This window comes from Tachypleus tridentatus, chromosome 13 (genome assembly GCF_004210375.1).
Source record: "Tachypleus tridentatus isolate NWPU-2018 chromosome 13, ASM421037v1, whole genome shotgun sequence".
Taxonomy (NCBI): domain Eukaryota; kingdom Metazoa; phylum Arthropoda; class Merostomata; order Xiphosura; family Limulidae; genus Tachypleus; species Tachypleus tridentatus.
Genome location: NC_134837.1, coordinates 211645526 through 211660157, shown reverse-complemented (window position 1 = coordinate 211660157; position 14632 = coordinate 211645526). Strand labels below are relative to the sequence as shown.

Here is a 14632-nt window from a genome sequence, read left to right as displayed (position 1 = left end):
CGATGCACTAATTACCAGTTGTTGTTAGAACTAAGCTTATGAGTGCAATGCACGTGCATATAATATGTGTTTAGTAAAAAGAAAAGGTCAGTAAACCATTTTCTGTAGGCGGTATTTTAAACCCTTTAGAGTAATAGTGTAATAGTTCAGTAACTTACATTCTAGAAACGTGTAAAATACAAAGGCCTTTGTTAAAGTAGTGAAGCATGTAGATATGGAGGGTTAGTCGGGTTTTATAAGAACACATTGCGTATGATAATATAATGGCACGTTGCCCTTGGCGACTTGCCTAACATATATGTATATATGTATTTTGCTCATGGCGAAATATTTATCATTATACAACACCATGTCCATCAGAAAGCTTCATCCTGCCAGTATTCGTTGTTACCTTCCCCCCCCCAGAACACAAATCGATCATCACAATGACGTCATATAATGACGAACGAATGAATTCTAAGAATAAACTGTATTTTTACGAGGTCGCATAGTCTACGAGATATTGTTTGGTTACTTACAAAACCAATTATCACTGTGAATAGAAGGACGATGAAAAAGGAGATCTCTACAAGGTTCGAGCGTGTATAACCAATAGGAAAGATTCGTATCAAATATCCGTTACTGTCACAGTACAAATATATCTGTGCCCCTCAAAACACCAGAAGTTATCTAATTAGCATGGACTATAATGACAGAGTAAATATAAGCGGAAGACATTCGTCACTGCAAATAACATTGCACGTCGACGTTATATGGCTTCACAGATGTTACTACATCATTCGCCTTTTGACACACTAATTCTTCCGATAGTCTAGGTCTTTTTCATTTCTCGTAAATTGGGTTTGGTTTGGGGACTGTCCTATCGTGACTTTCTGTTGAAACATCTACAGTCTACGACAAAAATACAGCAGTATTTCTATTATGGGGTGTGATGTACCATCTTGACGGCTGCTCAGTCACAAGTGGTACACAAAAGGACAGACAAACATTGAAACATCACAGTTCTCGCGAGAGATCTTCCTCTACTCTACGCTAGTGTCCATCAGTTTACCAGATGAGGAAGTGTTTCCAGCACCTCACACAAACTCTTGGGAACCCCTAATTTATGAGTTCTTCACCAGTGATGGAATTACAGTTCCACATTCCAATATTTCAGATTTAGTAAAAAACATGTGTAACCGTATTTCTGCCCTAAATAATGTACAAACAATTGTCCTCTGGTGGAACAGCGATAAGTCTACGGATGTAAAACGCTAAAATCAAGGGTTTAATCCCGCTGTGACTTTGTTATTGAAAGAACAGATTCTCGAAAACCTAATAGTTTGTTTGATATTTCATAAAACAGCAGTCTATCTGAAGTGGGTGCTTGCTTGTTTATTTATTGGTTGGTTATGCAGGTTTATAGCTAGCAGGATATAAAATATCTTTAGAATATAAATATTCATAGAACAATGTCGTCAATAGATGCTGCTTCAAAGGACAAAACATGTCAGAGAAGGAGAATTTTGTGTCGTTTACTAAAATAGCCCGCAAAGTAGACAACCATGAGAAACAACCTCATATGCATAGTGAATATGTTACTAAAGTGAACCCTCTGACCAAAAAATCCGTTGTGATTGAGCTGAACATATCCCTTTGTATCCTTAACACGATAAAATGTATTTACAAACTAACAAAAATCCCCTATATTTCAGTCTTGCCTCGAAATAAACACTAATTTTGATTATAAAGATGTACGTACGACCATACATCACAGCTCACTTGTTGAATTTTCTGACTAGCTCCAGTAATAATACGTGTCTTTAGTTTGCTTAACGTGGTTTGGAACACTAATATACACATACAGAGGGAGATTTATGTAAAGTCTGTCAAAATCCGTGGTCACAGTTTGTCTTCGCTGCCCTCAGATAAAAGCTTGTCAGATTTGAGGTTCTGAGCAAATAGAATATAAGCAGGACCACCACGATGGACAATATCGAATAGAGAGAAAAAACAGTTCTACAGGCATGGTTCTTTTGAAGTGAGGTTATTCTTTTGAAATTCCACCATGCTTGTGACATTTTTGTCCAAATTAATCTTTTTGTTAGAGAGTGAGCCATTGGGGAATTTTTTTTTATCTATCTCACAGTAAGTCAGTTTTACTTACAGCCTTTCAGAAACAAAGTAAAATAATTAGGTTTCAGATAGATTTTGATAGGAGAAAAACAAATATAATAATAGATCAGTGTCAAACACGGCCACTTCAAACTTTACCATTTAATGTTCTAGGTTTATTAATTAATAACCGCAACAGAAAAATAAAACTTAGCATAAAGATGCCATCTCATTTAGTTTGGTTTGTATTCAGTATCGCGCAAAGCTACACCAAGGCTATTGCGCTAGCTGTCCCTAACTTAGCAGTGTAAGAGAGAGGACAAGTAGTTATTACCTCTAACTTTTCGGTCACTTTTTGAGCAATGAATAGTGGGACTGACTGTTACTTTATAACGCCTACACGATTGAAATGGCGAACACGTTCGGTAAAGGGAATTCAAATTCGCCACCCACACATTGCGAATAGAGCGTAGATAAAGCCAAAAGGTGATAGTTGTCCATAAAAATGAATTTTCGTATAATTTCAATATCGCGTTTTTTGCCACCCAGCTGATTGATGCTGTGATCATTACATTACTTTAGTTAGAAGGCACCAGGTTTTGTATCTCTCTCTATAGTCTGTTGGTTAAGGCGTTCGACTCGCAAACTGTGGGTCATGGGTTTGAATCCTCTTCACTAAACATAATCCCCATTTCAATCGTTAAGGATCCTTGTATTGTGAGGGTCAATCCCATTATTCATTGGTAAAAGAGTGGTCCAAGAGTTGGCGGTGGGTAGGGATGACAAGCTTCCTTCCCTCTAGTCTTATACTGCTAAATTAGGGATGGCTAGCGAAGATAGCCATCTTGTAAATTTGCGTGAAATTCAAAGCAAACCAAACTGAAAGTAGGAACACGATTTTGCAGCTACGGAACGCGAATTTCGGAACATTCTCGATAAGCCAATCCCAGCCGATAATATTCACTGAATATAAATTCTGTCTTCCCTTTAACTAACTAGTATAACATATTTTTGAGTACAATTGATTTAAACTAGTTATACGATTTAAATGGTTAACGTAAAATGTGTAGAATATTATGAACTATCCAATCACGTTTATTTCAATTTATAAATGTTACATCTGATGTAGCATATCAACTTCTATTAATACATTTAAACCTGTCGAGTGCACGAAGTGTCAAAGACTTCATGGGTGAATAGCCTAGACTGCAAACGGTTTGGTTTTGGTTTTGAATTTTGCGCAAAGCTACACGGGGGCTATCTGCACTAACTGTCCCTAATTTAGCAGTGTAAGACTAGAGGGGAGGCAGCTAGTTATTACCATTCTTCGTTAACTCTTGGGCTACTCTTTTGCCAACGAATAGTGGGATTGACCGTCACTTTATAAACGCCCAACAGCTGAAAGGGCGAGCATGTTTGGTATGACTGGGATTCGAACTCACGACTTTCAGATTACGAGTCAAGTGCCTTAACCACCTGTCCATGCCGGTTCATTGCAAACGGTAAAATCATTAGACTGTTTTTTTTTTCTTTTATTGAAGTTCCTTTTCGGTTCCGTTTCAATTTATAGAAACGACCATTGTTTTTCAACCCTTTTACCGAAACGACAATCAGATACTTATAACACTTATAATTATGAGAATCCGGTAATTAATTCTGTAAATCTTTATTCTAAGCCAACAACAGAGTATTTTTGTGTTAATGTATTTGTACAGCTACGTTAAACATAAATGTTACAGTTAAGTTAGAAAAATAAAAGGTCATTGAGGCTAGTAGTACAAGGATAGTATTTGTACTATTAGGCTTGATGAAGTTGCAATGGCGAAACGTTGACTGGAAAATAAAGTTCGTTTTTTTCTTAAATTCCTCTAATATACTCTACAAATTCTGAAAAAAAAAATTAGTTTATATTAGATTTTGGCTAAGTTGTTGTAAGATATTTGTAAGTAATTTAACATGCTAAACGTTTTTGTATATTTAAATACATGTATATGTATTTCTCATACAGATAACAAAGCTGAAAATCGACAGCAACCCCTTCGCAAAAGGCTTTCGGGATTCGTCTCGAATAACGGAACTCGAAAGGTGAGAAATTCGATTTCCCTCAAGAGAGTTATACCATATCTAGTAGAAATAACGTAAAGATTTCGCGTAAATTTGTGGCAAAATTTGCGTAAAATTTAGTGTTTCTTCGTTTCACTCTGAAGATAATTTCAAAAATTCAATTTAAGTAAGCTATGTTACAACAATAATAAAAGAAAAACTGGTTTAATTGGTCAAGGCGTGTTGGGATTCGATGATATTTGATGTAAAAATTATATATTTTTTAAAATATAAAACTCAATGGCAGAGAATGTTCTCACTACACGTTCTGCTATTAGTTATCTATCATCACGGCTCTCTTTAAGTTTATTTATTAATACACCCCAACTCAAAGATGCCAAGGTTTTGATAACATATAAACCTAACACACAAAAAAAGAAGGCCGCCAGGACGCCAAGCAACGACTTATAATTTTGCTTTCGTTTAGTTTCACAATATTTTTATTCTCTAGTAACTTATAAGAGGACCCCTTTATTTTGTTCTCGGCTCTATTCTTCTGTCACAAGAGATAATGTCTTTATAAAGGTTCATGTACATCTATGTTTATCTTCATCGTCGTGGTTAATCTTCAGAATCTCTATATAAATTATAAATCTGTATGTTAATCTCAGTGATTCACGTTTGTTTTTGTTTAATTTATACAGTTTTTATTGTTCTAACCATCAGATAACCGACTTGCTCTCTTTGATGATAGAACTCATTTACATTACGATAAGTACGTCTCGTTTTTGTTGATAACAGTCAGTACTCATTACAAAAAATGAAAGGGTTAGCAGAACAATTGGATTAAAACCAGTTAGTTTTAACCAAGTAGAAACGTCCGCTGCTAGTACAGCGCTAAGTCTACGGATCTAAAACGCTAAAATCAAGGGGGTTCGAATCCCCTCGGTGGGCTCAGCAGATAGCCCTACGTGGCTTTGCTCTAAGAAAATCACAAACACACTAAGTAGACATACATTAGTAGGGGTCCGGCTTGGCCAGGTGGGTTAAGGCGTTCGATTCATAATCCGAGGGTCGCGGGTTCGAATCCCCATCACACCAAACATGCTCGCCATTTCAGCCGTGAGGGCGTTATAATGCGGTGGTCAAAATTAGGGAAGGCTTATGCAGATAGCAGTCGTATAGCTTTTCACGAAATTCCAAACAAATAATAATGGTATACTTATTTGGGCTGTTGTTAATAAGTAATAGTAACAATACAAAAATAAAGACGAGAATAATAATCCGAATAAGTATACCAGTAACTTTTGTTCCATTTTAAGGTTATACAAGATATATTCTATTGTTAATTTCACATTGTATTTATGTCACCACCTACGTTAGAATGTCAACTAAAAACTTGTAACGCTTTATGAAGCTGGGCTGAAAACAATGTTATATTGCTTTTCTTGTGAAAAATTTTAAAAGTTATCACAATATTCCTCGTGGAGAAAGTTTCGGTAAAAAGCGCGTGTTTTTAATAAAAGTGTCGTGGCAGTTTGATCGTGGGAGGTTGGAGGGCCGTTTGTGTTTACAAGGATAAACACACACGTGGGCGTCATGGCCCATTGCAAAGTTGTGTGGTGAGACAAGAAATTCTAAACTTAAACTTATCCAAAGCAGAAAGACTGAGAGACTCGGAAACAAACAGTTCGACAGCAGTCTCCCCAAAATGAAATTCACGTAAAAAAAAAAAGTTAAAATTAGAGGACCACGTGGGAGGTCTGGTCAGCGAAAAGTAAATGTGTTTCCACGCGCCACAGTTAACAACTTGGCTGGAGAATTTCTACTTATAATTGGAAAGGAAAACTGCCTAGGTAGCGCTGCGTACTGAATCAATTATAAGTTGTACATGAACGATAAGCTGCACACAGAATGGGCTAAACAACAAAATGAGAGGCCATTCTGGCTCAGGTACGACCTCACTTAGTAGTAACTGCGAGCTAGAGTGACGACAATTAGTCAGCAGCACTCGTCACCTGAAACGGTCACTCTTAACCATTTTTGATGGACTGGCGTTTACGTAAAATGTCATTCCATTTGAGAAAGAAACAAAATAATCCTCTCTTTTTTTTACAAATATATTATTATTTTTGTTCTGTTTGTTATTAAGCACAGAACGACAAAGTGGGCTATCTGTACTGTGCCCACAAGGTGTATCGAAACCCACCCGATCCTTTTTAACGTCAGTCTTCAGAATTACCAGTAAGCTACCGATAGGGGGATGAAAATGCATTAATAAAGTGCCACCTATACGATAATTAATTTGATTTGTTTTTTAATTTCGCGCAAAGCTACATGAGGGCTATCTTTGCAGGATAATTAGATAACCTTACAGAATCTAACTAAATATCACATCTGTTATCACGCTGGTTCATACGTTAACAAGTCATAATAATCTTAGCACTGAATGATTCTACACAGATCATCATACAAATGTTCCAAAATGTTCGCGTGCAAAATCGAACGATCGACGAATCACAGTTCATCTTTCTTTGTCCAATCAGCACACACGTACCATTGTTCAAGCTTACTCCCAGAACTGGATTCGTATAAAAACATGTAGAATGCAGATGCATTCTTTATAAGAACACAACAATAGTGACAAATGTTTTAAATGACAAAATCGTGAAAATGGTTTGGTTTAGTATTTCGCGCAAAGCTACACGAGGGCTATCTGCGCTAGCCGCCCCTAATTTAGCAGCGTAAGACTAGAGAGAAGGCAGCTAGTCGTCACGACCCCCTGCCAACTCTTAAGCTACTATTTTACCAACGAATAGTGGGATTGACTGTACATTATAACGCTCCCACGGCTGTGAAGGCGAACATATTTGGTGTGACGGGAGTCGAACCCGTGACGCTCATATTACGAGCGTTCTAACCGCCTGGCCATGTCGGGAATTTTCTAAGGCTTTTTGCAGTTGGTATATATATATGTGTGTGTGTGTGTGTGTGTGTGTATGCACAACTTATTTTGTCAAGGTATCGATACTGTGTCTGATCAGACCTCTGATGACTCAGAGATAAGTTTGAGGGCTTTTATAGCTAGAAATCAAAGTTCGATCCCTGAGGTTGGCATATCGGAGACAGACCAATGATCCGTAGTTTTGCGCTTAAACCCAAGCAGCAAATGAAAGGTTATTCCATATAACCAGATGATTACGAATACATATTCTCCATGATAATTTCAGGTAACTTACACATGACTTTCAAAATAAGAAGGCATTACTGTTTAAAACAAAAAAACGTCATAGTTACGCGCCTTAGTTGACGTCACATAGCTGAGGGAAACGTTAGAGGTCTCAGCACTTTCACAGACCTGATGATGTATTTTTTCTTAAAGACAACAACAAGAAGAAATTAGTTGTAACAGGAGATTCAATCCTCTTATAAACCCCCATTATTAAATATATTATCTCGTGCCGACGAGGCCTGTCACCTAATACTAGTGCTCATCGGGAAGCCATCTGTGATACGAATGACATAATACAAAGTAGCATAACACTTTATTTCATAACGTCCGTTAAACTTTAAAGTATAATTGTTTGTTTTGAATTTCACGCAAAGCTACACGAGGGCTATCTGCGCTAGCCGTCCCTAATTTAGCAGTGTAAGACTAGAGGAAAGGCAGCTAGTCGTCACTACCCACTGCCAACTATTAGGCTACTCTTTTACCAACGAATAAGGGGATTGAACGTCACATTATAACGCGATCATGTTTTATCTGACGGAGGATTCGAACCCTCGACCCTCGGATTACGAGTCGAGTGCCTTAACCACCTGGCCATGCCGGGCCTTAAAGTATGATAAGATAAAGGAAAAAAATTAATAGTTTTTTCTTATTTCGTGAGGAAAAAACATTAATTAAATTTCATTTTGCGAGTCAAACGTAAAAATATTATATGCAATCATTCTATACACAGAAATATTCTCATTTTTTTATAAATATATATTTATATTGTTAAGCATACACACATAAATATCTAAATGCAAATACACATATATTAAGCAAAAAGCTTTGTCGTGTCTATAACTTTGTAAACTGTCTGCACGAAGTTTCTCCCCACTTTGTTTCTTTACGCTACACTATTATTCAAGCACGTTTAAAGGCAGGTAGCTCGTGACTTGTCTACCTTTTAGAATCCGTCTATTAACTCCATTTCTGTAATGCAGCCTCTAATCCGGCACCAGCCGCCGCTTGCTTTGCTGCCAGAGGGTTTCGGGTGGAACCAGAAAGAGTCTGTCAAATTTGATTAACGACCAAAAACGCTGTTATGGTCACCAGCATGCTACTACCACCTGGCGGGTCTTTTTTTGAGGATTTTTTCTCTTGAGTGTGTCAGTTCGTTTTCTTTATCTTTTCTTCCAAAAGGAACACCACTCCCCCAGTAATGGACTTAAGAAAAATATATATTGACATATAAACGCAATTCTTTCTGTAAATCTTTTAACTGCCTATTTTTTAAAAAAGTATATAACGTACAAGGCCCGGCATGGTCACGTGGTTAAGGCACTTGACTTATAATCTGAGGGTCGCGGGTTCGCATCCCCGTAGCGCCAAACATGCTCGCCCTTTCAACCGTGAGGGCGTTATAATGTGACGGTCAATCACACTATTCGTTGGTAAAAGAGTAGCCCAAGAGTTGGCGGTGGGTGGTGATGACAAGCTGCCTTCTCTCTTGTCTTACACTGCTAAATTTGGGACGGCTAGCACAGATAGCCCTCGAGTAGCTTTGTGCGAAATTCAAAAACAAACAAATATAACGCACATGCTACGATATGGTCGTAATAGAAGACTGTTTGGTTTGTTTTGGATTTTGTGAAAAGCTAATTTAACTGGAAGAGACTAGAGGGAAGGCAGCCAATCATCACCACCCATCGCCAGCTCTTGGGCTACTCTTTTACCAAGAAATAATGTGACTGAATGTCACTTATAATGCTCTTGCGACTGAAAGGATGAGCATATTTGGTGGGACTGTGATTCGAACCCACGATCCGCAGAGTGCGAGTCAAGCGCCCTCTCCGCCTGGCCATACCGGGCCCTATTAATATGAAAAACATAATGTTTAAACAGATTGGAAAATGACAAATAAAATATATAGTTTTACTGAAGACAAAAAAAGGTTTTGATGTGTAGATACAACATACTCGAGGTTGTGAAACCGAAAACCTGATAATTGTAAAATAAGAAGAGGGTATTTTTAATTTTAAGTTAAAAATTTCCTTCCACACAAATTATTTTGATTCTGACTTCGTCAGCTCACAAGCAAGCCCCCAGTAAAAATACTGAACTGAAAAAATATTATCTTTGTTTGTAAAAGACTTACTTATAAAGATTGGTAAAAGTTTGCAAAGTCCCGTAAATACATCACTTACTACATTAAAAACTACAATATATATGGCCCGGCATGGCCAAGCGTGTTAAGGCGTGCGATTCGTAATCTCAGGGTCGCGGGTTCGCATCCCCGTCGCGCCAAACATGCTCGCCCTTTCAGCCGTGGGGGCGTTATAATGTGACGTTCAATCCCACTCTTCGTTGGTAAAAGAGTAGCCCAAGAGTTGGCGGTGGGTGGTGATGACTAGCTGCCTCCCCTCTAGTCTTACACTGCTAAATGAGGAACGGCTAGCACAGATAGCCCTCGAGTAGCTTTGTGCGAATTAAAAACAAACAAACAATACAATATATATATATATAGTTTTATGGTTATATAATGGCTACAAGTTTAGTCAAACTGGCCAAGCCCGTGTAGAGAGGTGGGGATTGGCCTACGATATTTAAGAAAACTAGGAAAAATGGGGATCATTTTACAGTAGGGGCGTACAACCTGTTTAATCTACTTTAAAAATGTCATTAATAATTAAGCGTCAGAATATTTAGGTCAGGGGTGTGTCTACGTTTAACAAGTTTATAGAATACCAGTTATCTCCTCAAGAAATCTATAAATGATAGCCATTTCTTACACTGCAAGAAACGTGTAGTCTAAATAAGCTAATACATAATATTAAAACGTAAACAGTTTTGTGTTTTTGTATAAACCTTTATAATCAACTTTAATTTATAGCTTGTGTTGAATTTCGCGCAATTGTGTTTTTGTATAAACGTTTATAATCAACTTTAATTTATAGCTTGTGTTGAATTTCGCGCAAAGCGACACGAGGGCTATTTTTGCAGTGTAAGACTAGGGGGAAGGCAGCTAGTCGTCACCACCCACCGATAACTCTTGTGCTACTCTTTTATCAATGAGTAGTAGGATTGACCGTTACATTATAACGCCCCCACGGCTGAAAGGGCGAGCACGTTTGGTGCGACGGGGATTCGAAACCGCGACCCTCGGATTTCGAGTCGAGTGCCTTAACCACCAGGCCATGTTTGGCTTAACTTATAGTAACAGCCAACTGGTACTTATACTGAGTTTTGAACCTAATAACCGCTTACATTAAAACTTCGTGAAAAATTAAACAGTGTACGGCAGTTTACGACGAGAAAAAAAAATGAAAAAATAAGTACAGACCAAAATGAAATTTTATAAAGCCCAGCATATAGTAGAAATGTACCCGGCATCTATTGTATTGAAAAGTTTCTTGTATTACTTAACAGGTTATTGAGATTTAAGTACTGATTAAAAGTTAGTAACATGTTTCAAGAACGTTTTACTTACAACCAATCAGATAAGAATGCCAGATCATATGACAAGACCATTCCTTATCACCAAATTACTGTTTCAAGTAGTACGAAAGTTTCAGGTTATATACTGTACGTGTAGGGTAGGCTTAAAAAAAGCGTGCTGTACCTTTGTCTCAGTTAAATACATAAATTCTCACAGTGATTACTTATAACGTAGTGTTTTACTTCCGGCAATACACATGTTCCATTTGAAACAAAATCTCAACATTAGAGTCAGTTGGAAGCGTTCAATGCCAAAGAACAGGTGAACTACCCCCCCCTTCCTGCTCTCGCCTGTAAAACTAGAGAGAAGGCAACTAAGTAGTCATCATCACCCACCGCCAACTCTTGGACTACTCTTTTACTAACGAATAGTAGGATTAATCTTCACCTTATAACGCCTCCACGGCTGAAAGGGCGAGCATGTTTGGTGCGACGAGGATTTGAACCTGCGACTCTCGGATTAGTAGTTAAACACAAAGCTACACAATGGGCTGTCATTGCTGTGTTAACTACGGCTTCTGAATCGAAACCAGAATTTTAGTGGTATAAGCCTACATATTTACCACTGAGCCTGTCTTTTTTGTTTAAATTCACTAAATTGTACATAAGATCCGTATATTGCCATCTATAATTCAACCCACATGGCTGTATTCGAACCTTCCACATGTGGTTGTTACGTCTTATGTTGGCCTTCACACTTTGATTTTGTGATGTTTTTCTTCTCATCAGAATGTAGCACTACGCAGGTGTTATCCCTAGTTTCTTCGATTATTATTATCCTTACGTGATAAGTTATAAATAGTAGATACGTGGAGTTTAAACCAGCTGTCCGCAAGTTACTTATATGGCCAGACTTATCCTGATAAACCGACGAAGCTGCCGGATGTGTGTAAACGTAGTTTATTTTTGAACAACAGTTTCATCTTGTTTATAATTCGGGTCCTTGACTCAGATAAATTCTTAATGACTTTGGGCGTTAACGTCGCTAATTTTAAGTTGTTTTGTGATTATGATAAACTTAGTGGCGTAAACGTTCTGACAATATAGATTATGCAAGCAATATATGGATTTCGTTTTTAACGTTTAATGTTTCTCACAATTAAACAGGATTTGTGCTTCTTTTTTCTTAAAAAAGAGGAAAATATTCATTGTATTATAAGTGGCAACTGTCACGTTTCACGCGCTTTCAATTTTTGACTGTTCACTGCTGTTATTTCCGTTAAATATATGTATTACTTTTAAAATATCCTCGCCACCTGAGTTTCAAATATTGCGATCGAAGAGTAACCACGTGGTGGGCGTTCATCGAAATACTCATGAATTTATTACGAAAAGAGTACTTTAATAAACATCAGTTAAGCTTACAAAACACGAGTTAAGCCTACTTTATAATTACAAACAGAAGTGGTAGAAGCGTCCTCTGTTGTAATCTGTATTAAATGTGTGTGCTTAAAAAGAAAAAAATTCAGAGTCTAACAATACTTCTAATGACACCCGGAAGGTTAAAAAAAAAAGAAAATGCTAAAAATAAATGTGATGTGAAGGTTAACCTGTCATTCGACATTCTATCTATCAACTCCCAGCGACATTGGACAGGGGTGTATCGGAAAACTAAAGTAGATTGCTTCATAATTATTTGTAGGATCTTAAACATCTTGTTTGCTGAATAGAGACACCATAACTAAGATAACAAATTGTGATGAAAGTAATATGTAAAATTATTCTTTATGGTTCTGGATTTAAGTATATATTTAGGTGAACCAATTCAAGTCATTCACTTAGGCTTAAGTTTAAGTACACAAAAGAAATAGTTAACTCGTATTTTATATGTGTTATTAATACAAACTTCCTCCCAAAGTGTTTTCCTTATAATTGGATATCGTGTTTTAGTGGCATGAAAACATTTATGTTTTTTTTTGTTTGTTTAGCGTTGTCTCTGTCATTAACTCCGTGGTTAATGTTTTTTTTTTTTTTGTTTTGACCCAGGGAGACCATGGAGTCTATGATATCGGATACCTCTCACTCGCATCTTCGCTCATATCTCGATTTAGATCCCGAGGGTGTGCTACTCCGAGACAAGGCAGCTTTGTTAGGCTTATCCCCAAGACCTTCAATTGTGTGGAAACCGCCTGGACTTCCAGCTACTCTCACACCAAATGACTTGTACAGTATTATATCCACCAACCCAAGCTATTTGCCAAATATTTATTCCTTCAATCCTGCAAGTGTTCATTCCTCTTTTATGGGACTCCCTCCTCAGATATGGTCCCAGTGGACAACAAATCACTCTGGTGGTCTTGGACAACTAGGAATGATGACGTCACTTCCCAGTCCCGACACAATGTCCGGCTCTGCTCATCTTGGTAACGTATTTCGTCCAGTAGCTCATCACCATTCGGACTCCATGTTTAATCCCAGTGTTCACAGATATACCCCTTATTATTTAACCCGAAAAGACTCACTGTCGCCCTCTAGAGAATCGGGCACCGTACAATCAGATGTAGTTCCTGACATGGTCACTTGAAGACAGTAGTTCTGAACAATGTATAGCAAAAAACAACAACAATAACAACACATAAGTTATTCTATTCTCCTCTTTCTGAGATACTAAATAGGTAGAGACTACAGTAAAGAAGTCTTGGGTGGCACGAGAGCTCCCTCAGTACATGTTGTCTGTGTAGTGTCGAATTACGGGTATATAGATATATATATGTGCATAAATTTAAAAAAAAAATAAAAAGATGGGTGTTAGACTGATTTCACTCACCGTGAAAATCTCTGTCAGAAACAGGGCACGTTCAAGTGACTGTGTTAACTCAGTGAATCAAACTTTTACAAAAATTATCTTCTACTGTTCTCAAACAAATACATATTATGAAAAAAAAAATTGTTCGATAACGAAATAGACAGAACACAGTGTGTATATATAAATATATATATGTATAGGGTGTGTGTGTGACGAATCTTGAAAACATTTGTTTAATAATTTGCCTCTAGTCTCGCTCGTGTGTATTAAAACCGAAACGATAAATTACAGGTATAATTTGTGCCTATAAAGAGAATCGTACAAACGATTTTTTTTCACCTACTAAAAATGTTAGCTATTACATTTTTCAATCTTTTAAAGTAATAGTAAATAATTAATGAAAGGATAATTCTGTTAAATTAACTTGTAAAGTTTGCATTTAAATGAAAACAGCAACAAATATTTCGAAGAGATGGAACATTAAAGAGATAACGATCCATTGCTTTGTTCTGTACTTTACTGTTTTCAGCTACGCAGACTTCTTACGTTCGATAAAGGTTTCTTGTTTGTTTCTTTTTATTTCTTAATCTTCAGTAGTACACGCGGAATAACAGGTAATGACAGAATGATTACAACGGGCTTTCGGTTTCTAAAAGGAACGTGCATCTGAGGAACAGTGCAAGTTAGAACAATGTGCTTACGTTTTGTGCATGCACAGATTTTGTTGTCCCCACTCAGGCACTTGTTCGATGGTTTTATTTGACTTTTTTGTGACCTGCGCACCTTTGGTTCGGTCTGGTTTAAGGATTTCAATTAAGGTATGGAAATGTTGTATGTGACTTTTATTTCCACGTTGAAACAAAAGCAATTTGTTTAAACACAAGAGAAAGTTGAAAAGAAATTATTTTTGAATATATATATCTATACATTATTTTACAAAATAAAAGACCACAGGTCTTTATATCTATACCAAGAACCTTCGTATAATTTTGAACATGCTAAGTGGTATCACATTACGAAGACCAGCATGGCTATGTGGTTAA

At 37.2% G+C, this 14632-nt stretch overlaps 1 protein-coding gene across 1 annotated transcript in view; it reads left to right on the top strand.

Moving 5' to 3' along the window:
* The window catches only part of LOC143237812 (uncharacterized), a 61565-nt gene extending 47477 nt beyond the window's left edge, over positions 1-14088 (top strand). The window contains exons 5-6 of the mRNA XM_076477431.1: positions 4103-4179; positions 12830-14088. Of these exons, the coding sequence (XP_076333546.1) occupies positions 4103-4179; positions 12830-13367 (615 nt within the window). The 3' untranslated portion in view covers positions 13368-14088. The remainder of the gene's footprint in view (positions 1-4102; positions 4180-12829) is intronic.
* The last annotated feature ends 544 nt before the right edge of the window (positions 14089-14632 follow it).